This window comes from Leuresthes tenuis, unplaced genomic scaffold (genome assembly GCF_036924035.1).
Source record: "Leuresthes tenuis unplaced genomic scaffold, fLeuTen1.0.hap1 SCAF_6, whole genome shotgun sequence".
NCBI lineage: Eukaryota > Metazoa > Chordata > Actinopteri > Atheriniformes > Atherinopsidae > Leuresthes > Leuresthes tenuis.
This window is the reverse complement of record NW_027325360.1, coordinates 7,197,457-7,224,093: the sequence shown is the minus strand read 5'-3', so window position 1 is coordinate 7,224,093 and position 26,637 is coordinate 7,197,457. Positions and strand designations below refer to the sequence as shown.

At 40.7% G+C, this 26,637-nt stretch overlaps 3 protein-coding genes across 3 annotated transcripts in view; 1 reads left to right on the top strand and 2 right to left on the bottom strand.

Annotated features, from left to right (window-relative positions):
* Positions 1–695: 695 nt before the first annotated feature.
* Positions 696–15,000, bottom strand: fbp2 (fructose-1,6-bisphosphatase 2). The gene is made up of 7 exons (XM_072387351.1): positions 14,713–15,000; positions 13,699–13,861; positions 10,368–10,460; positions 9,318–9,458; positions 8,566–8,703; positions 3,481–3,600; positions 696–969 (listed from the first exon to the last, which is right to left on the bottom strand). Exons 1-7 carry the CDS (start codon positions 14,883–14,885, stop codon positions 784–786), a joined length of 1,014 nt encoding a protein of 337 aa, XP_072243452.1. The 5' UTR covers positions 14,886–15,000; the 3' UTR covers positions 696–783.
* A 2,384-nt stretch (positions 15,001–17,384) lies between these two features.
* Positions 17,385–21,924, bottom strand: fbp1a (fructose-1,6-bisphosphatase 1a). Its single transcript, XM_072387350.1, has 7 exons — positions 21,649–21,924; positions 20,897–21,059; positions 20,467–20,559; positions 19,964–20,104; positions 19,730–19,867; positions 19,289–19,408; positions 17,385–17,757 (listed from the first exon to the last, which is right to left on the bottom strand). Exons 1-7 carry the CDS (start codon positions 21,816–21,818, stop codon positions 17,566–17,568), a joined length of 1,017 nt encoding a protein of 338 aa, XP_072243451.1. The 5' UTR covers positions 21,819–21,924; the 3' UTR covers positions 17,385–17,565.
* A 1,928-nt stretch (positions 21,925–23,852) lies between these two features.
* The window catches only part of kank1a (KN motif and ankyrin repeat domains 1a), a 59,806-nt gene continuing 57,021 nt past the window's right edge, over positions 23,853–26,637 (top strand). Inside the window, exon 1 of the mRNA XM_072387338.1 lies at positions 23,853–24,100. The gene's annotated coding sequence lies outside the window, so the exon portion shown is untranslated. The remainder of the gene's footprint in view (positions 24,101–26,637) is intronic.

Here is a 26,637-nt window from a genome sequence, read left to right as displayed (position 1 = left end):
GGACACAATGATTAAATGGTCAGTTCACTCAAATCCAAGTCTAGGTTTAGATATAGTGACTGTGGGATATTAACCCAGAAAAATGTATTTGGAAAAGGAAAGAAGGCAATTAAAGATGATAATGTTTGAACAGAGGATAGTGAAAAGAAAATAGGACCCAGATCCAGCATAAATTTCTTTATTTGCTCATTTACAATGTTTTATATTTTACTCTTTGCTGTTGCAACTTGAATCTGTGAAACCCTTTAAGAACAACTGTACATTCAAATTTTAAACCTGATTCTGCTGATGTTAGACCGTAAACATGACTAAACAATCAGGCAGTTCCTATCTGCAGCAGCGCGTTTAAGCCTACGACAGGAGACTATAGAAACAGCTGAGCGAGTCGCAGCATCAGGATGAAGGTGCAGCTTCTTAGGGTGTTGCTCAGAACAAGAATCTCAGCAGAAGCAATAAAGAAAGAAAAATACTGAATCAGTGAATAAGAAACAGAAGTTTAAAAACGATCAGATTAAAGTTTTTATGCCACATGTTGAACAAACCGTTTGAGACAAATTGCCGGCATCATGGTGGGTTTGTTCAAAAGTTGGTTTTGGACAAAAAATACTTCTTAATTCTTCTGAAAATGACGGATTGTGATTTGATCGTATACTTGTTAACAAATCTTTTATAAAAAAAAAAAATCATTTGGATCTAACATTTATTACATAAAGATCAGAACATGGTCATATTGGTGTGAATCTTACACGCTTTGTGTTACTTCGGCTCAAAGCAGCTGCAGCTTCATGGGAACTTTTTGACAAACGACAGATACTCGTTGACGTCATCGGATGAGCCGACCACGAAGGGCACCCGCTGATGGAGCGTTTCGGGCTGAACGTCCAGAATCCTCTGGGTGCCAGTGGTGGCGAGGCCGCCTGCCTGCTCGATGAGGAAAGCTATGGGGTTGCACTCGTACAGCAGCCGCAGCTAAGGAGACATTTTAAAGAAGAAAACATGTCCGTCAAACTCCTCTTGGCAGCAGCTTTCTTGATGACAGAGAAATCATTATAAATGCAGGTCATTCTCTGCTTTCAGCTGGTTAAAAATGTCAGGATTTGCTCCTTTTGTACCTTAAACCACTCTGACTTCTAAAAATCTGCAGTCGATTGTACAAAAATAGATGAAACAGCCATGATCAACACTGCTGTAGATGCACCATAAAGAGGCAAAGGTCTAGTTTTCTGCTGTTGGCCAGTTACACCTCTGAGGGTTTCCTTTATCTCTCCGTGTTTAATTCCAGATTATCTAGCTCTTCACACTCCAGGGGATTTGCTCAGGGAAACTACAAAGAACCCAAGAGCACATTCAGCCATTCACTTACGCAGCATGTCTTAGTTTATACAGTTTTACAGGCTACACTGTGTTTTATATCCCTGTATAATACACATTAATACACATTGGTAGGCAACGTGGGGTTCAATGTCTTGCACAAGGACTCTTCGACATATGGCCCAGGGGAGCCAAGAGCTGGACCACTGATGTTCCAATTTGCCGGCAACAGGTGCCAAGTAGAAAAAGACTGAGCAAGTATGTCTTGTTTGGAAGGGTTGCAGGAGAACACCTTTTCGCTCTAAAAAGCACAGCTTAGGTTTGTAAAGTTACATCTGAACAAACCACAAGACTTCTGGAGCAGATGAAACCAAACACCTCATACCAGCTGTAAAGCATGGTGATGGGCTGATGATTTGGGCTTGTTTAGCAGCCACAGGACCTGAACACCTTGAAATCATTGAGTCCATCTTGAACTCCGTATATCAATGTATAATAGAATCAAATTTGAGGCCATTTGTCCGACAGTTAAAGCTTGGCTGAAAGTGGCTCATCAGCAGGACAATGATCCCAAACACAGCAGCAAATCTACAACAGAATGTTATCTGATTATCAAAATAATCAAGGCGTTGAAATGGCCCTGTCAAAGTCCAGACCTCAGCCTGACTGAAATGCTGTGATGGGACCTTCAGAGAGCTGTGGATGAACAGATGTCCGGAAACCTTGACAAAGTGAGGTTGTATTTACCTCATTTTAAGATCTGGAAAGGACCTGATGATTTTAAAGTCCTGAGATGTTAGACCTCAGAACTGAAAGAGGATGTATTTTCTTTTTTAACATAAATTTACGTGGTGAAAACGTCATAATTCAGAGAATTTTGACTTTGCTGTTTGCTAAAATTATTTTCTCAAGCTGCACCTCCTTGAGTGTTCACATGGTTTCATTTCCCTTGAAATGACAAGCTAAATTGGGTTCAAATGTGAAAGTTTTTTTGCCTCCCCTGGTTAGAATTAACCACAATTTCCATATTTCAGTTGCTATAGTCTAGTGTAAAGCAGATCCTGACTACAAGATCAAGCTACCACTATAGCTGTGTTTTGTGCTGTTGCACTCCAGCTATGTAACACACAAAGTTAAAGGTTGCCTAATAGTATGTGGGTCATAATCACAAACAGCCACAAGAAGCTGAGGATCTTCTTCCACTTTACTGATTTAGTTTGAGTAGATTAATCACAAAGTATTTCAAATAATTACAGTATATTTCAGAATATATAGGTCACGAAGTCAAGCTGCCAGGAAGGAAACAGGTGAGAGGTTGTGGTATAGCTTTACAACCAGTCTGTGCCATCGCTGAGCTTTATTTATCGCAGGACGAGGAAAAACACCTCCAACGTCAGGTTACACAACCGTGTGATTCACAGCTCGTACAGTCAGCGAGAGGCCAAGGACAGAGGAGGCCGTTTAAAGAGAGGCGAACAAAATGCACTCACAGTTTGTGTCTTCAGCTGAAGGGTCAACGGCACCCGGTCAACGGTTTCAAACCTCTCTTTGTTTCATTTCTGTTTTCATTGTATTTGCATGGCGGAATGACCTAATTACTTATCATCGGTCTTTAAAGCCAACTCTGTACTCTGTTTTAGTTACAAATTCATGCACTGCATTTCATTCTTCATGCAAGACTCTTTAACCCATTCAGACCAGCCGCAGCATACATTAGGTATGTCAATCCTTTTCAGTCCACAATGATAAACCAGAGATGCAAGCTCTCAAAAGTTTCTTCATGTTTCTACCTGCTGAGAAGGTCTACAAATAAAGGTTTCAGTGACAGGTTTTTCAGAAAAATGGTTTCTGGAGGATTTTTTCAAACAGGCTTTAAATTTCAGTTTTTTTTCCATTAACATTATTTAATAATACTTAACTGATCTTGATGATTTCAGTGAAAAAGTCAAAGTTTGGGGTCTTGTACTACTCTCGCAACATGTTCAAAGCACAGTCCTTGATGTCATTTGATTTAAATCTGGGTTTCTTAGTGGACAGTAGACATATTTAATATTTTTTCCAAGCTGTTTGCAAATTACACATTACGTGACTGAATCACAGAGTGATGTATGAATCACTGTCACAGCACGTGCACATCAGTAGTGAAGGAGGTCAATCTGAATTGCTTACCTTCCCCTTTGGGCTCTTCTCATTGGCGGGATACATGAAGATTCCTCCGTAGGCGATGGTGCGGTGAATATCAGAGACCATAGAGCCCACATATCGGGCGCCGTAGGGGGCGCTGCCGTCCTGCAGAAGGGAAGGACATGTAAATGTGTTTTTAATCTGTTTCGAGCTATCAGTCTTAGAACATTTACTTATCACTCAATGAAAAATGTAAATGTTTATGCCTTTGGCAGACGCTTTTATCCAAAGCGACTTACACTGGTAGGGTAAGGGGGTCTTGCCTAAAGACCCCAACATGAGGAAGTAGGGGATTTGACCTTTCATGCAGGGGATTTGACCCCTGGTTACCCACATGAAAGGTGATAATCTCACCACTACACTATCCAGCCCTAAATGCAATCAAAGCTGTCAACAGGACAGAAATAATGGAGCAGGGACCAACTGAAGGGAAGAATTAAACTTCCAAGCAAATGATCCAAGTAATCGAGGCAGGATGTTTACTGAGACTGAGACTTGGGGTCTGATCAAATTGTCTTTTCTGCTCATGAGTGGCAGCCGTGATAAGAACTCATCTAATCATCTAAATACTGAGGAAATGAGTTTCAGTGCTTCCATTATCGTCTCCCTCAGAGCAGGAAATATTGGCGCATCCTTTATGAAAGGGAGGAGATAATTCCATCCCACAATTCCTTGCGGCTGTAACTTTCAGGGCATCGCTTGATTACATTTTCACCCAGTTGTACAAACTGTGACTTCTTTTGATAAATATGAGGACAGGAGGGTGAGTATAAGCAGCCTGAGACATTATCTTTAATCTTTATGCATTTTGTCATACATATGATTATAGCCTCTGTGTTGATTGAATTAGATTAAGTATCTAAAGCACTCTCTGTGGAAGTTTTCATTAAATATATTACTAATAGAAGGTCATTTTTTGACTACGTGACTGAATCAATCGTGTTTAACGAGTGTAAGAATCAAAGCTCACTGACACTGAACGAAGGGACTATGGTTTTACAAAATAAAACAGGAAGTGAAGTAAACTATGGAGCAAACACTAATCAAACATGCAACCTGAAGGACCTGAGTCCTAATTTCGTACCGTAAACATGTACATGTGAGCTGGTATGACAATAAACCTTCCTTGAATCCTTGAATTCTTGAAATAGGAGTAAACAAAAGTAATGAACATGATAAGACCTACACTAACTTAAATTAAACTAGAATTTATCAATAGAACGTGACATAAAACTAAGAAAACAAAAAGTACACAAGAAAAGCACAAAATGTTTTCAGGCTGTGAAAAACACCCAAAGTAAAGTTATCAACTCAATCAGCTCTCAGCTGTTCAAACTCCAACTTAAAAAAGTGTTTTTGAGATCACATCTAAATCAAAAGATAATGATTGATTTTGTTGAAGTATTTGTTACTATTAGGTACATCTTATCTGAAATGGCCTCAGGCTGGCAGGGTCATTTGCTGTTTCTAATACTGAGCACCACACACACACACACACACACACACACACTTGCAGTCTTTAGGCAGTCGCTTCTCCGTCAGCTGGTCTCGTGACTTTTTTGGTTACTGGTTAAAATATTGTCACATCTGAACTAGCGGAATAAAAGAAAAGTTGTGCATACTATAAGCACTGAAACAGACATGTAACTGTTGTTGCTGCTGTCAAAATGTTGATCTTCTCTTCAAGAAGATTCAGTATATGTATAATTGTGTTTATTTTGGCTTGATAATTGTTTGTTTGTCTGACACAAATTTAAATGTTCTTAAATTTGTGCTGCTTAACCTATGATACGTCTTTTGTCCCTCACCCAATTTTCTCAAGATGCTTTATTTTTTGCATGGTCTGCATTGTCGATGATTTGTCTGGTTAAATCAAGGTTCAACCAAAAAAAGGAAAAAAGATCTATTAAAAGGCATCATAACTTAAGTTGGAGGAGTTTTGATTGGAAGACTGGCCACATAATTTTTAGATTTGGTATTATTAAGTCTTCAAAAGCATTCTGCTTTAAGAGGCAACACATAAACTCAGGTTTTGATTTAAAATACAGCTGTTTTAGACACAAACTTCTCTATAACTTTGGTCCAGAGTGGTTCAAGTGGTCTGTTTTAACACATATTTAGCTGGTATATATAAGGGTAATAAACAGGCGTGTGAGGCAGCTTATGAAATTTGCAGCTTCAGTGGCTTCATTCAGCGGCCGTGATCTGTGTTGCTGCTGTGAAAACTTCACTGCAAACAACCTGTGGGTCAGAGTCCTCCTGCAACAGCTGGGACACACCGAACAGGAAGCCTAATAAAGCAAACAGGCTGCTTCAAGTCACGTGTGAAAATTCCTTTTTTTTAAAAACTGGTCTTGTAGCTACACAACAAAACATCATGTGGCGAGAAGAGTCCGAAATTGCCCTGAGGTGAAGTGAGCTCCATGTTCAGAGCTGCACAACATGACGGAGAATCACATGTGCTTGCTGAGTCACATCTCACTCATCACAAGGGAGGGTGTGTGTGTTCATAGCATTTTCTAAAGCAGACCCTTCCTCGCACAAAACTCTAATACACACTCTTAAAAGAAGAACACATACTGGAAACAGTGTCAAACTTCCTAAGATAAAGACAAAAATAGACAGAAGTAAGAGAGAAAGGGGAGGTTTTAAAGGTTGAGAATCTGTAGTCAAACATGTGATGTCAGCATTTTGCTTCCTTTGGTAACTATAACTGCACTGTAATCAAACTACTTCCCCACGAGGCATTTCAGAAATCTTTGCATCACAGTTTAAGTCTGTGACACATGTTTTTGCAGTTGTGAGGTGCACATATGGCAGTGAGTGGCAGTGTGGTTAGTGATGCACTGTGCTGTGTCATTAAAATGATCATGAGTGCTCAAGGGAGGAGATATTGGTAGTTACCTGTTGCACAATGTCCTTTTTCACATCTAAGTAAGAAACTTATAAAACTATTAAGGGCTCCGAAAACAGCTGTTTTACTGTCATTTCAAGAACTATTACCAGAAAAAAGGAGAAAAAAGTACAGCCTCTGTCAGTTCTAAGGTTGTAAATATCAGGACAACTTCTGGGCCTTATCAGGTCTTAAAATGAATTAAACACAATAAATTACATTTTATACTGTGTTATGATTCATTTAACAAAAACTAAGCAAAAATGTAGAAGCAAGGTGTCTAAAACTAACTACACCCCATGATTCAACAGCGTGTAGAACCACCCTCAGCAGCAATGACTTGAAATAGTAATTATTTGTATGACATCATCAGTTTCTCACATTGTTGTGGACCCACTCTTACAATGTTCCTTCAGCTCATCGAGGTTTGCAGCATTGGTTTATGCACAGCTCTCTTAAGGTCCCACCACAGCAATTCAATCACTTTGACTGGACCATTGCAGCACCTTGATTCTTTTCTCTTTCAGACATTCTGTTGTAGATTTGCTGCTGTGTTTGGGATCATTGTCCTGTTGATGAGCCAGTTTCAGCCCAGCTTTAGCTGTCAGACAGATGGCCTCACATTTGACTCTGAGGAGTTCATGGTGGACAACATGCTAACATGCTAACTGAGGCCTGCAGAGTCTGAGATGTAGCTTTTGGGTTTTTTGCATGCAAAGTCTGACCTTGGGATGAACTTGCTGTGATGCCCACTCCTGGGAAGATGGACAACTGTATTGAATGTTTTCCAGTTGTGAATAATCTTTGACATTCTAGGGTGATGAACACTAAATAGTTTGAAGGTGGGCAGCAACAATTACTTCTCTGAGATCATTGCTGATGTCTTTACCTCCTTGGTATTGTGTCAACACACCTGAATGCTCCAAAATGTCTGCCTCTATAGAGGTGCTCACACCTGTTGATGACAATTTAATTGAGGGCATTGGTTAGCAGCTGCTACTTACCCTCTTAATTCCCGTCTAACTAATAATTACCATTTTGACTTATTTTTTTCTGAATTAATAATGACAGTGTAACATGTCACATGTTGTTGTTTATCTGAGGTTGTATTTACACCATTTTAAGAACTAGTAAGGAACAGATTGTGTTTTTATTATGTCCTGACAGGTAACACCTTAGAATTAAAAGCAGGTGTACATTCTCTTTCACGTGTTTGCAGGTTTAAACTGTGGTTTTCCTTTTCAAAATTTGGAAAAACCCAATGAAAATAAAAGTGCAACAACAGATTTTACAGGCTGATTATGTGTCGAGGTGGTGATGAAGCGGAAGCTTCCTCACAGTCATATCAGCAAATCCATCACTGATGAGAGGAATGCTGATGACCACACTAATTTCAGCATCATATTTATGACTGTGCAGAAGTGCTGAGTGTGCATGGGTGGACTTCAGAGTTTCCAGATGAGACGCTGCAGTTTCCTGAGGAACAGGATGTTTTATGCAGTTACTGTGTTGCCATCCTGCAGCTCAGCTGACCGAGCTCCTCCATCCTGTCTGACCGAGCTATCACGCTCCATTACTGACAGTCACATGCTGCATTCAGGCCGTCTTCCTGCTTTGTGCACTCAGCACACTTTATGTAGCACCTGGCTGCATGAAGCATGTCCCTTTCTTGTTAAATCGTCCATCAATGAAGCCCTGACACACCTAAACTGTATCTGACTTTACTTGTTTCCAGCTGCTATCTCTAAATCTGCAGTTTGAATTCATTCCTAAAACAGCTGAAAAATACAAATGATTTAATTAAAAAAGACTATAAAACAAGCCTTCTCCTCTGGTAGTAAATTTAGATTTCATTTGAGCATTTAGCTCAGCTTTGTTTGTGCTACCAGCCAAAGCTCCATTTGTAAGCTCATTGTAGCAGATCAAATGCTTGGTCAGGACTCACATAACAAATGTCAGAGGCCACTGATGTTTGAGATTCTGCCTCAGGACAGAGTTTAGCTGTGGATCAGCTAAACCGATGCTCTCTGAGTCAGCAAGTCTTGTTTCTACTGTACAGCTCCAGCTGTAGGCATCAGATTTAAAACCCCAAACTTATTAACATCACGCTTCTGGCTTAGATGAAGAAGGACGCCTCACACGCGTGTGTCAGATGCACTTTCGAGTTTTGTTCTCACCTCAGGAAACTTCTTGTGTTTGAGGTATTCGTTGACGGAGGGGTGGAAGTACTTGGCATATCCCTCGTTCACACTGTAGATCTTTCCCTTCTGCTTGATCTTCACATTCCTCTCAGTCAGGATAAATTCACCAATGGCCTGATGGAGAAGAATAAATCATTTAATTTTTCTGTGCATGAGGTGACACTTTGCTTTAATAGCAGGCCTCATATCTCTGCATGTATAACAACAACAAGATTACTTACAAACATACAGTGAAGCTTTTCAACCCATTAATAACTAAAGCTGCTTTTCTGAAGAAAAATTCCTGGTTAAAAAAAAAAAAGGGGGGGGGGTATAGATTCCTATTTGTAGGTAGATCTGAATCTCCAGATTATGACAGGGGAAGTCCTTGTTTAAGTGAGGACTTTAAGGACTTAAGGGAAAAACACCACTTAAACCAGGAAAAAAGGGTGAAATATTTGTATTAGTCTTGATTTTTCAATGTATGCCAAAATTACACGAGAATAGAAAAGGTGGCAGACACGTTGTGCTAAATATCGCCAGATTCAAGTTTGCTAAAAGCCCTCTGCTTGGGGGAATGATGATGCATGCTGTCTCAAAGAAATGTCAGTTGCAGGACAATTAAATTGTCTGCAAGAGGCGCAAAGAGAGAGAGAATCGTGTTGACTAGAATATTGCTGAAGGGAGGAGACTTCAGTGATATAACGATGAGGAGAAATGAAAACATTTGACTGGACTGAAGTACTCACAGGGTCCAACATGAAGAAGTTGACACCAGCGCCGGTGCTGAGGGTCACAAGGGTGGCGCTGCCATACAGGGCGTAACCGGCACACACAATGTTGTTGCCCTGCTGCAGGGCGTCCTTCTCTGTAGGCTCCCCCTCTGATATCTGAACATCACAACATGAATAAAGAAAAATTAGGTGAAAATAAAGTAACAATGGACAGCGCTACCCTGCAGGACTGATGTTCCTCAGACACTGAAGCATGAACATGGCAGTGCAGAAGTACAAGTCAAACGTGTTGAATGTGATTTTTTTTTTCAAATTTAATCCAAACAAGTTAATTTTGTGAACTGCATGTTGAAAGCTCTGTTGGGCTGATTTTGACTACAGTCTCTGTCTGTTGTTTAAACTGAAACCTGGATTAACTGGACAACAGCGCCCTCTTGTGACTACAGTGTGGAACTGCACCGTAAACTGCAATTAAACTATCCAGACACTCAAATATTCACCTTTATTCAAATGTGTATTTAGAGCTGCCCATATGCACAGTTTAAAATCACTGTGAAAAATACTTGAGCTACCCCCATTTCTTTATATATTACCTGGAAATTGGTGGAGTAAGTTATCAAAACATGTGCAAACATAAACGTAAATACAGTTTATACGGCAAAAATACATTTTGTACTATTCTAATGAGGTTAAAAGTTAATCTTCCTTCTTCACCCCAGCCTGAACCCTCTTAGACAAGCTTTGTGTAATTTCTTCAAGTAGTCTTCAGGAATAGTTCTCCAGGCTTCTTGAAGGACATCCCAAAGCTCTTTTTGGATGTTGGCTGCCTTTTGTTCCGTTCTCTGTCAGATGATCCCACACTGCTTCAATAATGTTGAGGTCCGGGCTCTGGGGAGGATTCATCCCTCCATAAGACCTGTTGCCACTGATTTTCCCTCCACTTCTTGTAAAACACCCTCATTTACTAACTCCAGCTTTTTTCTTCCTTTTAACGTTTTCATTTTACATCAAAATATCACAAACTGAGTGTGTGATTCTTTTTATCTTTGTGGAGGTGGAACTCACCCGTTTGTAGATGGCAAATATGGTGCCAATAGAAGCCAAGCAGTCGATGTTACTGGAGCCATCCAGTGGGTCAAAACAGACCACATACTTCCCCTGAGGGTAAGTAAAAGAAATGCTATTAAAATCGGAAAATTACATGTACCGGTAGAAATATATGATCTTAAATATTAGAAAATAATCTAGTTTTTCAAATATTCTTATTTTGCCATTGCTTGTTTTTTCAGCCTTGTATGGTGAGTTATGTTCTATGACTTCTATTCTTACCCAAAGTAGCACCAGTGAAGACACAAAAGACCTTTTAAATGAAATTAAGGAATACTAAACAGCCTCACTGCCTCAGTTGTGACCTGAAACTAATTCACCAGAAGCATTTGGTGGTAAATTCTGAATGATTCATAGTTTGTCTATTTAAATATTAATTTAGCCGTTACACTGTGAGGACAGTTTAGTCAAGTTTCAAGGAAAGTGTTCAGTGGTTTTAATGCTGAGAACAACAACTTTGTTTGTTCTTATTTGTAAAATAGGTCAAAATGTCCCAAGTATATCATCTGAATGATCATGACTTTGCATGAATGGAACACCACTGCAGACAGCCAGCTGCAAACTAAGAATTTTAATCAGCTGAGAAATATTCCTAAAATATGATCAATTCCATCTTTTAAAAACACAGAGACCATTCTACACTCTTTGATTTCCTCACCCCTTGACTTTTTCAGTAGATTTTCCTTTTGTCTAAACCAAGATACTTTAAAGGGCTGCAGACTGTTCAGAACTCAGCTGCCAAAAATGAGCACATAACTCCTGTTTATAATTGACTTTTAAAACCTTTCGCAGACTTTCACCTTTGCATTTATCTAAACTTTCAGCACATAATGAGCCTGGTTGCAGACTGAGATCCTCTGGGAGAGGACTTCCAGAGTCACAGTTCTAGACCAGAGGTGACAGAGCATTTGTGGTCAAAGCCCCTGAACTCTGGAATGAGCTAAAAGCGTATTTTCAGCAGAGAAAATTTCGTGTTTGATCTGATTTTATTCCAGCTGATTGACTGGAAAATTGCCCCACAAATTTATCCCATTTTGAATAGTTTTATTGAGAACTTTAAAATAGTTTCTACTTGATTTTATTTCCATCTGATGCTACGTGATTGCTATATAAATAGTTCCATTATTACATATTATTGTATTACTAAATTACTAAATTACTCAACTACTTAAAAACTTGTCATGTACACTTGAGCATCAATTACAGCCTGACAACGACGTCTCATGCTGTTCACAAGTTGACTTATTGTCTGCGGAGGCATGGCATCCCACTCTTCTTGAAGGGCGGCCCTCAGGTCATTGAGGTTCTGGGATACAGAGTTACAAGCCGCTACACGGCTACATAGGTTTTCTATGGGATTCAGGTCTGGAGAAAGTGCAGGCCACTCCATTTGAGGTGCCCCAGTCTCCTGCAGCAGTTCCCTGATGATGAGACCTCGATGAGCTGGATCACTGTCGTCCATGAAGATGAAATTAGGCCTGTGTTGTTCATGCAGGAGCGCAGTGGCTGGATTAAGGATGTTGTTCAGGTAGTATGGGCTTGTCACTGTACTATTCACAAAGTGTAGGGCAGTTCTGTACTGACTAAACACTCCTGCCCACACTGTGACACCACCACCATCAAAGGCTCATCTCCAACGTCGGCGGCGGCCATCATTTCTGCTCAACGTGAATCGAGTTTCATCAGAGAACAGAACTGAGTCCCACTGGTCCCTCATCCAACGTAAATGCTCCCTGGGGGCAAGACGATGACACCCGTGTCTGGTGGTGTGGTCGCAGACGGTTTCAAAGGGTCTGACGTGACACTTGGGTGCCTCTCACCTCCCTTAAATGTGCCTGGAGTTGAGTGGCATTCATCATCCGGTTCCTCACTGTTCACAATGAGGCAGTCATCAGTGTGGGATGTGGCCAAAGGACGTCCACTTCTATGCCTTTCTGTGGCTCTTCCAGTCTCTCTGTATCTCTGTTGCAAGCTGCTGATGACACTCTCAGCCCAGTGGCCACATCCGTCTGAGAGCATCCTGTTTGAAGCCTCGCAATGGCGAGGTACTGTTGATCAACTGTTAGGTGTCGTCTTGGTCTCCTGATGTCAAAATGTGAACAGCACGATGAGGAGGACTGTTTAAATACCAATTCTAATTGAACCAGGACATATATTGGCTGATTCATGGATCAAACACCTGTTGTGAATTAAGTCACATTAAGTTCACCTGTAAAGGTTATAATGCATTTTAGGTTCAGCCTGAAATTTCACCCGAAAGCCGAATATCCTTAACTTTTTGTGAGTAGTGTATATGTCACAGCCAAGGACATATATGTTTGGATTCTAACACAATTTTAAATGTTTCTTTCTCCAGAACATAGAAAAATATGTATTTTAATGACAGTAGATGTAATTTATTTGATAACATATATAATGATTACCTCCACACGAATGCTGCGAACCCTCCTGCAGTTAATAGCAGCCTGAAGTTTATTGTATCATCATCAATCATTGTATGTTACTTCAGTGATACATTTAGTTTATTTGTATTTTACGTTTGCTGCAAAGCACTTTTAATGACTTTTTAAAAATTAAATTAAATTTGTTCATAAATTCATAGAATATTTTTATTCCAACTAATGAATTCAAACTGAAAGTTCCCACTTTTAGGTCCATCTTGACTGCACCATTTAAATTTCCCTATGGTGGTTTAGGGAGAAGATGATGACATACCTGGAGAAAATCTCTTGTCTCCTGCTAACTGCTAAAAAGTTTAAGCCGAGTCGGTCGTTGTGCATGTAAACAGAAAAGAGATGCAGAAACTCTTGATGGTCAGATGTCCATCAGCTGTGATCTCTGAGAGGCAGCTGCAGTTACCTGACATAGGCCGAAAATTTACAAAAACTTTGTCTCAAAACCTGCTTTTGGTTTTCTCTGAAAATCTTTCGGATTCGTTCTTACAGCAATATGTCATTTGATTGTTTTTGCACAGTAATTAAAGGCCAAAGGTCTTGTTGCAAAATAAAAAACATCCTGGGAAGAAGATGCCCAGTTACCCTGAATTGAGGTATTTCTTCTTTTGCTGTGCAAACCTCAGAGGGAGCAACAGGTTTCTTTACTCTTTATTTAGAGATGAATTTTTAACACTTAATGGGACAAATTTTTCTCTCTTTTTCAGGCTCATTTGGATTATCAAATTTGCCGGAAATATCCCTCACCTGTCCTTAAACTTATTACCTTAAACTCTTGTTTAGTAAAACTTCAACGTGACTAAAAACTGTTTTATATCAAGAAAAACAGCAGTCACCCTCTTATCCTTAGGTGTGATGATGAGGTCCTTGTTCTCCTCAGACACCATGCAGCAGGTGCCGTAGGACGCCTGCAGCATGTTGATGACCAGGTCATTAGACAGCACATCCAGCTTCTTCACATCGTCCCCCGTCACGTTCACAGAACCTGCTATGCCCTGCCTACATCGGCCAACCAGAAGGCAGACTTCAGTCACACAGACACGTGTTTAAGAGACAGGATGTCAAAGCTGTGCTAGCCAATGATCCCCACTGAGTGTGAACAATGCTGATTTGTGCTTGGTTACATCATTTCACTGAACTTCAGTGAATAATAGTGCATTCTTCATGAGCTGGCATTGTTGTAGTTGTAATTTAGTCTTTAAAATCTGCTACATAACAAGCATTTGACTCTCCCTTATGAGCTGCTCTTACAACACCCCCCCCCCCCCCCCCCCCAAAAAGAGCAACTACTACCCACAAAAATGCCGACTCTCCAAAGTCCCCGAACAAAGACTTGGTTGGTGTGTGACTGTTCAAAATTCCAAAATGTTGCTCAATCTTTCCATTTTATCTGCCAGGAGGAAGGCCACAGAGAGAGCTGCACAATCTTGTATTACTTCAAGATTACATTGTTAAAATTAGCACTTCATGTCTCAAGAGCAGCACAGCTTCGACCCTGCATTTTTGATTAGTTCACAACAACCAAACTGCACCTTATATCACAACAGGTACGCTTTACAACTTATAAACTCGTGGCCCAGAAGGCAAACAATCTGTTGCCCTCAGTCACATCTCAGGACTCCTGAAATCTACTGTGGAAGTGAAAGAAAAGGTCAAATATCCACCCCCAGCAGGAAACTCTACAAGCTCTGTGACTGCTGTTTGACAGCTGGCCTTGACCTCTCCATGCAGGGCTGCAGGCAACACGAGTCGTAAAAGATCATCTCCCAGGTTTGAGAGCCCTAGTTTCCACATAACCATAGTTTGATCAGTTGCTTTAACCTGCTGGTTTTAAACACTTCAGTACTCACAGGTGTGCCAGGCCTGCCTTACGCACTGCAGAGGAAATAGCTTTGATGGCGGTCAGTATGGCGGTGATGAGCTGCGTCAGCTCGCCAGTTGCCCCTTTAGCCTGGCGGCCCGTCTCAATGATGAACCGGGTGAGGGTCCATACGTCCGTGTCAAACGCTGACTGGTCCGACATGATGGTTTCTGGTTCTCCCGGCCTTCCCGTTGGGCTGTGGGTTGTGTGCTGAGCCAGTAGAGGATGGACTGCAAGTGAGCAACCACATTACAAGCCATGTCCTTTTCATTCCCTGAGCCATGAGGTCACGTCAGGGAATCTATTTGTGAGTGCAAAAAAAAAAACGAGTGACTGTGTGTGTGTGTGTATTTGTAGATGGTGGTGTCAGGTGTCGGCTGTGGAGGTTTAATTCAGCACAAGACCTATCAGCTCTTTATCCACTTAGTGAAAAAGGTTGGCAACATATTTGACAACAATTGTTTGCACATGAAACCTGCTGGGAACATAGAGGAGCAACTTTGCAACCAGCTGGATAAGAATGTCAGAACATATTTCTAAATAATCATTTGTAATTTTAAGGTTAAGATACAAAATGAATAGAAATTAACTCAGTTTTAATGCTACACACTTATCGCTGAAGCATTCACATGCAACCGGTTTCTTAAAGCGTATCTTAACTACTGCACAATCAAAATAAGCCATTCAAGTTCATCTTGATCCAGCTTGTTCTGTCAGAGTGAAATTATTTTATTCTTCAGAATAGAAGCAGACTCGGTTGCCACACAACAGGAGCTCAAGTGAGTTTCAAATGTCATCTGTGCTCTATGAGCTTCAGCTGACCTTTAGTTTAAAGGTTGACCCCGCTGGTTAAAATATCTCTTAACATTCGTGAACAGCACGTCTTCCAACTTTTTGATTTCAAAAATAAAATCTTAAATGGAAGTAGAAACAACTAAAAAGTATTTTAAAAAGCGAGAACATATGATATTGGATTAAATCTTTCGGTATCTACAGCTCCTCACTGATTTTCTGAGAAAATATCCAAGTTGTATCTTAAGGAAACCTTGTTACCGGAAGCCTGTTACAGAGAGAAATCATTTGTACCAATTTCTTTAGTTGCATCTACGAAAAAAAGTCAAAGATAAATCAGTTTGTCAGATATAAAATAGTATTTGACTATTTTGAGCTATATACAGGGTGAAACTTATGAAATGTACAGTACTGTGCCAAAGTCTTGACTCTACATCTCATTTCTTTAGAATTTCCTTCCAGGCAGCCAGACTTTATTGTAATCTGTTATAGTGGTCTTCATGGTTGTTTGTCTCGTTTGTCTCTATGTGTCTCTACGTTAAGCCACTTAAAACTGACCTATTAATCATTCAAGAGTAAAAAAGGCGCCCAAATGAAGGAATGAAAGAGTTCTGTGTCTATACATAACAGACAACTTAGCAAAGAACCCATTTTAAATTGTACTTGAACTTTGTTATTAGCAGGCTGTCACTTAGACATCATTTGTTCCCATTTTTGTAGTTGCATCTATGAAAAATGCCAAAGAGAAGACAAATTAACTGATGTTGAACATTTATTTTTGCTCCCAAAGAGCTATTAGCTGAAAACATGGCATATCTCAGCATGGTGTGCAGTTTGTCCTTAAAATGAGGAAAATGGGCAAGTGGAGGACAAGAAAATAAGTGTCAGGCCTAAACAAATCCAGCAAAGACCTGAAACACAACCTTAGAGATGCATCTGGACCTTCAGCTGATCCAGCTACTGTTCACTGAAGCCTCATCAGAAATGGTCTCCATGGAAGGGTGGCTGTCAAGAAGCCGTTCTTAAGGAAGGGAAACAGGGAGAAAAGGCTGAGCTATGCCAAATGACACAAGAAGTGGACTGAAAATCAGTGGCAACGGGTCTTATGGAGGGATGAATCCTCCCCAGAGCCCGGACCTCAACATTATTGAAGCAGTGTGGGATCATCTGACAGAGAACGGAACAAAAGGCAGCCAACATCCAAAGAAGAGCTTTGGGATGTCCTTCAAGGAGCCTGGAGAACTATTCCTGAAGACTGCTTAAAGAAATGACAGAAAGCTGGTCTAAGAGGGTTCAGGCTGTGTTGAAATAAAAGCTTCTCATAACAAAAACTATTTTGATTTCTACAAACTGTTTTGCTCTTAGTAATGTACTTACATATTTCACCTATTTCCTACTTTACTAGCAATATATGAGAATGTGAAGGGAGGTTAAAGAGGTTTCCACAATAATCTAAAAACTGGGCTGATACAGCAATTATCATGTTAATACAGCTAATGATTACAGCTAATGATTAAAATGTGTCACACATTTGCAAAATGACGAGAAACACTTCAGACTCATTTCTATTTATTAAGACTTCATCATTCCAAACAGTGGTTATGTCACATAATAAAGGCATCAAGTTCTGTTGAATAGAGGTGGTAGAATGTGTGCTCTGTCTAAATAAGGCACAAATGTTGGTTAACTGAGGTGGAAAGTTATCAAGTCAAGTTTATTCAAAGGCACATGTGTCTGCTTTTTGGCACATTTTTGGTCATTGTTAGTTTTTTTTGGAGAATCAGCTTATGTAATGAATGTTTTCACATTTCCACACAAACACTCTCTTTCCATCAACCTTCTTAAAAAAAAAGACATTTAAAAAAACAAAAACCTTGTAGCTCCATTATCAGCTCTTTTCAAAAACAAAATCCTCTCATGTTTCTGGAATTCAGAACCCCTCAAAAAGATAATAAAATATACTTCCTCAGTTCCTGAAAAGCAGATGCTTTGGAGATACAAGGTTTTTCTGCTGGATCTGCGATGAGTACGGGAGCCAGTCGGTGTGCTCTCACTTCTTGGCATGTTTCTTGCAGATGGCCACGTACTCCAGCACATCATCGGGGGAGCCCATCGCCACCGGAGCCCGCTGGTGGATGCTGTCCGGCTCGATATCCAGGAGGTTCTCGAAGCCGGTGGAGGCCATGCCGCCCGCCTGCTCCATGATGTAGGCCATGGGGTTGCCTTCGTACAGCAGCCGCAGCTTTAAGCAAGAGCGGAAAGTTTACTTTCGTCAGCTGATTGAAACTGCTTCAAACTTGGTAGACTTTACCGTTACACCTGTATATGCCAAACCAGGCGAAAATCCCCAGCTGGGTCGTGAATAATCTGTTAACTTCTGTTAATTCCTTCAGGAAAATACATGTCTGATCTTGCTTTTCAGTGCTTGCTGCTTCAATTATCATATTAAAATGTTGTATTCTGTAATCAATCTTATATTACTTGAAATTGCTAGAAGTAAATCTACTGATTGTCCAAAATATAATAGAAGTGTTCAGTATTGTGTAGCTTTATTATTCACTCATTCTTCCTTCCTGTTTGCATCTGTTCAAACTTTTGACTCATGACCATTTTTTTTTTTTAATCAACAATAAAGACAATAAAGTTCCCATCAAGAACTAAACAACGGACATTGCTGTTATACATTTTTGCACAAGCTCTCGTTCATATCCTGTGACAAGAAATCATTTCAAAACGACAATGCACGGTGTGTCAATCTCTACAGAAGGATGTGGAGAGTGAGGAAACAACATTGTGGCAGTGCTGTCGGTCAGAGCAAAGCGAGATTGTACAAAAAGCTTTTTCTCTGATGGAGCTCTACAATGAAACAGCTCACACTGTGAATGCCACCGTAAATTAAACTAATCTGAATGATGAAGAACCTGGAGGATGTCTGGAGTCACTGACAATCCAATCATCCTTTTAGAATAGAGTAAGTGTAGGGACAGCGAAACATTACTCCGTAATGAGCAAGCCAGTTGAAAAAGACCATCATGCACTGCGGCCTGAAGCCAGCCGCTATGGAGGGATGGAGCCTGCAGCTCCTATTACAATTTTCTCACTACCGAGAATGCCCGAATGTCAAATTAAAGTGGCCAGTATCCTTCTTTGTCAAACAATGAGGCTATTTAAAAATATTAGTTCAGTTCAGTATGTACCAGAATCATATCTGAAGTTTTAGATCAGCCCCAACAGTTTGGGATATGTTGTAATGTAGCTCGCTTTCCCAATTGCATTCAAGCTCAGACATTGGGTGTATGCAGATAGAAGACAGTTAAAAAAAGAGTTACGTTTGAGCACAGATTTGTGTCAGAAACTTTAGTGTCCGTGTTATAAAGAGAAATGTCAGTTACAACATAAATAAACAACCCGGAGCAATAAAGGAAAACATCCAGACTGAAGGGGAGGACCGTTCAAACACAGCTCAAAAGTGTGAACAAATATGCCGAGATTGTGCTAATCCATATAAATAAAGTGCTTATTCATCCATATGATGAAACCATGCAATCAGCTATAAATATCTACAGCTTCAGAGGCAACTAATGGCAGCTGAAAAAGAGAAAAAAAAAACAAGCTTGAGAAGGTAGAAGGTTTTGAGCGACTGATTATCTGACTTTTAGCGTTGGCTCACCACCGTGTTTCTCCTTTAAATTAGTTCCTTGGGCTTCGTATTGAGATGAAAAATGAATCAAAAAGCTTTAAATGCAGCTTTAACAAAAGCAGTGGGACCATACCTTTCCCTTGGGGTTCTTTGCATTTCCTGGGTATAAAAAGATTCCTCCGTACATCAGCGTTCGGTGCACGTCTGCCACCATAGATCCAATGTAACGCGCTCCGTAGGGCTCACTGCCATCCTACAAGGTTTTAAAACGTTACTTTAGAAAGTTACCTGAAAAATACAAACATCGGGTACAGATAAAAACAAAAGCAAGTTGTTAAATCGGGTGCTTTTACAGTACTGCTACAGGTTGCTGGCTTTAAAGCCACAGATACTGTTGAACAGTACATGTGCTGAAATATAAATCAGTGATCTTCTCCATCAGCATCTACCACTTCTGGAACACACTGAAAATCTTTAATCAAGCCTTTGATGCCTTTGAAAAACTGTTATACTGAAGCAGCACATTTGGATAGCAAGGCAAGGTCAGTCTACACATGGCTAGCATCAGTGTTACCTGAGGGAACTTCTTCCTCTGCAGGTACTCTGTGACAGCAGGTTCAAAGTGCTTTGCATAACCTTCATTCAAGCTGTAAATCTGGCCTCGTTTCTTGATCCTCACATCCCGCTCAACCAGGATAAATTCACCGATTGCCTAGTGGAGAATAAACAGAGAGTACCATCAGTAAGTTCGGTTATGTCGTAAGATTTCCCTATACACAAACAACGGGACTCTTGGGAGAGTAGAGACCGGGTCGAGCATGAAGCAGTTGACCCCCTGGCCGGTGGAGAGCACTATCATGGTGGCGCTGCCGTAGAGGGCGTAGCCTGCTGCCACCAGGTTTCTGCCGGGCTGCAGAGCGTCCTTCTCACAGGGCTCATCATCCGTGGTCTGCAAAAAATTTTATGTTGGAATCATTTACTTTATAAGATTTTGCTTCAGTGGTGTGTTCATTTGCATCGTTTTCTAATTTTGTTCACCATCTTAAAATGAAAAGTGGTCAAAAGAATGACAACACCTTACATTTTGTTTCTACTGAAAAGGAATGATTTGCCCTCGAGGGCTACAGACCAGAGAAAGGTCTGAATGGACCTTTAACTTTAGGGCTTTTTAACTTTCAGTCCAGTCCTGCTGGGTAATCCTATTAAAGCTAACACATAACACAGAAATGAGAAACAGCAATCAATTGACTTCAGATTTCTAAATCAGGAAGAAAGATATTTCATGAAGGGAATTCAAAGGGGCGTTCGAACCTTCCTGTATATGGCAAAGATAGTTCCAATGGAGACAAGGCAGTCGATGTTGGAGGAGCCGTCCAGAGGGTCAAAGCACACGATGTATTTACCCTGGAGAAAGGAAAATAATGGTAAAGTTGCTAACTGAACCCACCAGTGATAATTAAATGTGAGATCATTTTGACCAGAACAAAAACGTACACCCTATTTCTTTATTTATTTATTTTTTCAACTGAGCAAGTTTCCTTTGAAAGCATCCCAGAGGAACTGACATTCACATGAACCTACAGAGAGCTGGTGATCCAGGTTTAGTTTGCTGTAGGGTCACTTCAAAAGGTGAAATACGTAAGGTTTTTCAAGCTGAAAGGTTAACAGAAGGAACTTTACAACGTTAACCTCACTCAAACTGTCAGGCGTACCAAAGACCTCCGGTTTACTACGCACTCACCCGTTTATCTGGCTCCACAATGATGGCTTTCTCATTCTCCTCAGACACCAGCACGCAGGAGGTGAAAGATGACTTGAGCATGTTGATAACCAGATCATTAGACAGAATGTCCAGCTTTTTCACCTGATCCCCCGTCACGTTGGTGCTGCCTGCAATGCCGTAACTGAAAAGACCCAAGAGATGAAAACAGAAACGTGTTACTGGTGTACAGCTAATGTAACACATCCATTACCCCATCTTTGGAAAACTTTTGGAGCAAACTTCAGCTGAGTTTCTACTTTCTTTTCCTCTGTGTTGTAATTTAAAAAAAACTGCTCCAACAGATCTGAAGTTTTACAATGGAATAAATGGGAGTGGAATAAAATAATAATAAATGGCTTCTAATTTAGATGTGACAGATGAAAACAAAGCAACTGATGCCTGACTCTGTTTCTAAACAGCTTTGGTTTGTTGGTGACTGGGTGAAGTATTGCACAATCTCCAGAACCATTTCAAAACCTTGCACTACAATGAAGCACAGATTGAAATTGAGGAAATATTTGTCAGAAGAAACTGCAGGTGGGCGTGGTGTCAGGTATGAGCTTCCTGATTGGCGCACAGACAACCTGAATCTCCTGCTCAGCCTCTGCCTCTGCCAACGTGGATGAGCGTGGCTGATATTTTAGCAAGATTAAAGAAGTTAAACTCGCGCAGTTGTCCTCAGTTTTTACATTAAAAATGTGTAGTCTGCTGGGTGGGAGTTGTTAACTCACAGGTGGGCGATCCCAGCTTTGCGCACAGCGCTGGAGATGGCCTTCACCGCCGTGCACAGCGAGTTCAGCAGCGTGGTCAGCTCCCCTGTGCCTTTCGCCCTCCTGCCCTCCTCCATCACGAAGCGGGTCACGGTGACCACGTTGGTGTCGAAGCCTCCCTGGTCGGACATGGTGGCGGATGGTCTGTAGCTGTCAGAGCGTAAACGTTGGAGGAAACGCAGCAGGACTTAAATGTGCTGCAACGCGGAACTCTGCGGAGGGAGTAAAGACAGAGGGGCCAATCCAATGGTGCGGGAGAGGTGTGGCCCCGCAGGAAACACAACAGGCTGGACTGGGTAGTGATGAACTGATAATGTCAGCAATAGAGGGATGTGACCAGAATAATGGAAGCTGCAAAGGCATAGATTCAGTCTGCCTTTGCGCAAGACAGGTTATGTACTTTTCACCAGGTTCAACAACGATATGAACAGTGCATGAAAAGTCATTGTTTTTCCCTCTGATAGTGTGCATTTACACTCTTCACCCCTGGTGAATATTCACCCTAGAATATTTTCCATCTATTGCTGCCGGTGGCAAGGTTTTAATTGGGCCTTTGGAGACTGTCTCAAAGCCTCTTCAGCTCAGTGGATCTGTTCCTCTTGCTGAGGAGCAACCCTCATAGCATGATACTGCCACCACCTCATTCCACCTGTGTCAGACAGACAGTGAGCTATGTATAGTGTTCATAACACATAATGATTGGAGTTGAACTTCAGTGTCATCAGACCAGAGATCTTTTTTTTAAAACTCACACTCAGGACACATGTTACGTGTTTCCATAAGTTGACGCAGTTTCCTGCTGTCCTCAAACATCTGTGACATGCTTTGGTCAAAATATCACAGAAAGACTCATTTTTCAACCATGGATTTACACCCCTTCCAACCCTATACTTCACAAGGTCTGCCTATTTTGAGACTGGTAGTTCTCAATGATTATTGAAGCATTTTTTCCATAATTTGACCTTGTGCAGTAAATAGCCTGAGAACTGACACCATCATACACTTCAAACAGAGCTCCAACTACCAGACACAAAACTGCAAGAAAAATACTGTGGTGTATGAGGGATGTTCATCTTCAAACCGCCGATATGTAGATGATACAGGAAGAACTCTGCTGACACAGACTTGCTTGAACACAGAAACCTTTTATTGCCAACCAGGTCCGTATGAGAATTACAGAATGATGCATCAAATCTGATGATTTCACATGTATTCCACAATTGAAATGATAAAAAACCGTTACAAGAAAGTGTAAAAATATCTCCACACGTTTAGTTGAGTTTAAGACAAATGTTACTTAAATGTATTAAATATTTGTTTGCATTTATATAATAGTGCTGAAACCATTGGCAGATGTCAAATTAAACGTTTTTCCCCCACAAGACGATGACGCATTTTTGCTTTAAACTCACTGTTTTGAAAATTTTAGCTTGTTTAAAACATAATTAGACTTTTTAAGGTACTTCAACAACAGAATGGATTTTATATATGGCGATTAACCTAGTAGAAACCAACACAAGATGGCGCTCTGGACCCAGTTTCGTCCACATTCATTGTGGGATGTGTGTTGATAGTTTGGAACTTTTTTTCTCTAAATAATCAGCATGTACCTTAAAACTTGTTTAAACTTGTGAATAAACAATAATCGAGCTTAATAAACTGAATAAGTGTAAAATGAACCCCCCCGATGAGTCATCTATTACACTGCCAAATTGATATATGTTGATATTAATACGCCAACAAAAAAGGAAAAAAAACATTGAAAATGCGTCTGATGCTCTGGGAACTATATTCATCTGCGGAGGAGAAATATCTGCACAAGTTGTTTTAAGTTAATCATTCTCTGTATTACTTCGGTTGATGATTATTTAAACTATTTTATCCAGCTCAGAAGTAATCAAATAGCTAGTTTATACATCGTAGGTTAAGGTTTAACAAATGCAGGGCCAGAATTTATGGAATTATTTGACACTTAAACTGGAGTGTGAGAGTAAGTGTCTTGTCTGTTAGCCTTAGCTCTTTATGGCCCACTCAGTAAAGTAGGCCAAGCTGGCGGCAGGTAAGCTACACCTGTGGCACTGCCGAGCCTTCCTAACATTACTGAGGGGACTGAGCTTCTCTGGGCACCGACTGCGCATGAGCGCGGGTCAACTCACTTCTGAGCTCAGGCGGACAAGTACAAAGAGGCTGCTGGCGGTGCTGACGGGACGTGCTGTGTGCCACGGGATAAAGTTTAACCTGGTTGGGGTTTGCGTGAAGTTATTGCATTATCCAGACGACTTTCCCTAAAAGAGCTAGAACCCAAGGACGACTCGTCGAGTTAACAGCAAAGAGGAATTGAATTCAAGTCCAAGAAGAGCCAGGGGGACACTTGGCTTTGGGTGATTCGGAGGGCGCTTGTGTTGAATATAAGGTAATAAGGTGTATTTATATATGTATGTCTTCTAAGCAATTTAAGCCCTTGAATATCTGTTGAGCTCTGTATAAGTATTGTCGAGCTGCTGAGGTTACTTATTTAATGCTCATTGTGTCCTCGGCGCTTGTTTTAGGTCAGGTGGTCGTGCAGCAGCCAGACTAGACAATCCCATGAAGCGTTGCTGGTTAAGCAGGATTATGTTTAAAGTCATATGGTGTTTGTGGCACCCGCTCATTGTGGTAATCTGGTGCTGTTTTTGTTCCGACCAAACAACCCTCTTTGCGCCACACAGGTGTCACGCAAGTGTTGAAAGTCCCTCAAATAGGGCTGAACTTTGAGCTCCAAGTACAGGACAATGTGGCGCAAAGGGACAATCGTTGTGCCTCCTCACATCTTAAAACACGCACACTTACTCCCCTTAATGTGACTCAGCAATAACTTATCTTTCATTAAGGATTCATCAGTTTAAGTGGGACTTTTCACCATGTTACAATGTAATCACCCTCACCTCAGGCACAAGAATGTTGCAATTTCTTTCTTTGGGTGCATTCATTTTCTTTGCCTCCTCCTCATATTCAACAATACAGTGCAGTGATTGACTCCTCACAAAAGCTCCTTTATGTGGGTGCTGAAAGGGACTGTCGTCAACTTGAAATGTTGCATACAGTGTAAATGAAGCTGCTGTTGGTTATATCTGGCATCCAAACCATCCAACAGTTGTTTTTTCCTCAGTGACCACTACCTGTTTTCTTTCTGATAGCAGCCGAGGCGTTTTAGGGTCAGAGTAATGGGGATGCAGACCTGGATGGTGGTCCCTATTGTGCTGGTGAAGAGCTGGGGGTCAAACAGAGGGCTCATCAGCTTCCCCAGACTCAGAGGCTTTTCCACTTTTCTTCAGAGATCAAGCACTGAATTGATATGTCAACGGGAAGAATATGAGCATTGTGAGAGCAGTCTAATGAAATTCTTCAGCTTCCACTGTGGCACTTCTGGAATATACCTGAATCAGTTGGGTTTTTTTTTTGTTTTTTTTTTATACTTGGGAATAATAAGTGCACATTTCAAGCAGTCCTTTCATCCAGGTGGCTAAACAAAGCATTCCTTTAACAGAAAAGTCTCAACCTGGCGTGGCTTTGATCACTTTGGTCATCTTTTGTGCGTTCTTCTCTACTTTTCCCTAAGAAACAGTGATTTTTCTCTCTGAAGTTGCTACTTTAATTCAAGGTTCACTGATTAAATAATTCAGTTCAGGGCTCCCACCCTTGGACACATGAAAGGAAAACGCCTTTAAGTCTAACACAGTGTCGTGTAAAGATGACAAATTGCATCCAAATGATCAGAAAGCGCAGTCATTATGTCTAAAACATGTTTAGTTTTCATTGCATATTTGCAAGTGAATTTAGTAAGCTGTCATGTTTGTTATTTAAGCTGGAAAATTCAGTCTCATCACGTTTTCTTTTCAGTTAACTGGTCACTGTCATAAAGAGTCAGGCTTGTTTTGTGCTGCTGTTATGATGGGTGGTCCGTCCACTGTACAGGACACTGTCCTCATGGTCCCCATTTGTGTCTGCACCGTCATCAGAAGCAGCACATGAAGAAAAGAATTGGACTCTGCATAATCTGAATTATTATTATTTTTATTTTGTTTAAGAAGTGTGAAATGATTTGGTGATTGTTAAATTTATTCATTTATTTTATTTTTTTAAAATTGATTTATTTTTTTTATTTGATCATTTCGTCAAAACGTCATCATAAAGTTAATGAGTAAGTTTAAGAGACCGTTCATATTTTCATGGAGGACCATAACGTCTTTAATTGTTTCCAGGAAAATGGCAAAAAGATTCTTACGAGCTTGAAAGTCAGTATCTGGTCTGAGCTCCTTTATCCTCCAACACAGCCTGAACCCTCTTAGACCAGTTTTCTGTCATTTCTTTAAGCAGTCTTCAGGAATAGTTCTCCAGGCTTCTTGAAGGACATCCCAAAGCTCTTCTTTGGATGTTGGCTGCCTTTTGTTCCGTTCTCTGTCAGATGATCCCACGCTGCTTCAATAATGTTGAGGTCCGGGCTCTGGGGAGGATTCATCCCTCCATAAGACCTGTTGCCACTGCTTTTCAGTCCACTTCTTGTGTCATTTGGCATAGCTCAGCCTTTTCTCCCTGTTTCCCTTCCTTAAGAACGGCTTCTTGACAGCCACCCTTCCATGGAGACCATTTCTGATGAGGCTTCAGTGAACAGTAGCTGGATCAGAGGTCCAGATGCGTCTCTCAGGTTGTGTTTCAGGTCTTTGCTGGATTTGTTTAGGCCTGACACTTATTTTCTTGTCCTCCACTTGCCCATTTTCCTCATTTTAAGGACAAACTGAACACCATGCTGAGATATGCCATGTTTTCAGCTAATAGCTCTTTGGGAGCAAAAATAAATGTTCAACATCAGTTAATTTGTGTTATCTTTGGCATTTTCAGAGATGCAACTACAAAAATGGGAACAAATGATGTCTAAGTGACAGCCTGCTAATAACAAAGTTACATTCAAAA

Coding starts and splice junctions, on each gene's coding strand:
- fbp2 (XM_072387351.1), bottom strand. CDS start 14,885: ATGTCGGACCAGTCAGCGTTTGACACGGACGTATGGACCCTCACCCGG. Junction 8,704..9,317: donor ACTTCTTCATGTTGGACCCT/GTGAGTACTTCA, acceptor CTTCTCCATCAG/GCCATTGGTGAATTTATCCT. Junction 3,601..8,565: donor AACACAAGAAGTTTCCTGAG/GTGAGAACAAAA, acceptor TCCCTTCTGCAG/GACGGCAGCGCCCCCTACGG.
- fbp1a (XM_072387350.1), bottom strand. CDS start 21,818: ATGTCCGACCAGGGAGGCTTCGACACCAACGTGGTCACCGTGACCCGC. Junction 21,060..21,648: donor AAAGCTGGGATCGCCCACCT/GTGAGTTAACAA, acceptor GGGTCTTTTCAG/TTACGGCATTGCAGGCAGCA. Junction 19,409..19,729: donor AGAGGAAGAAGTTCCCTCAG/GTAACACTGATG, acceptor AAAACCTTGTAG/GATGGCAGTGAGCCCTACGG.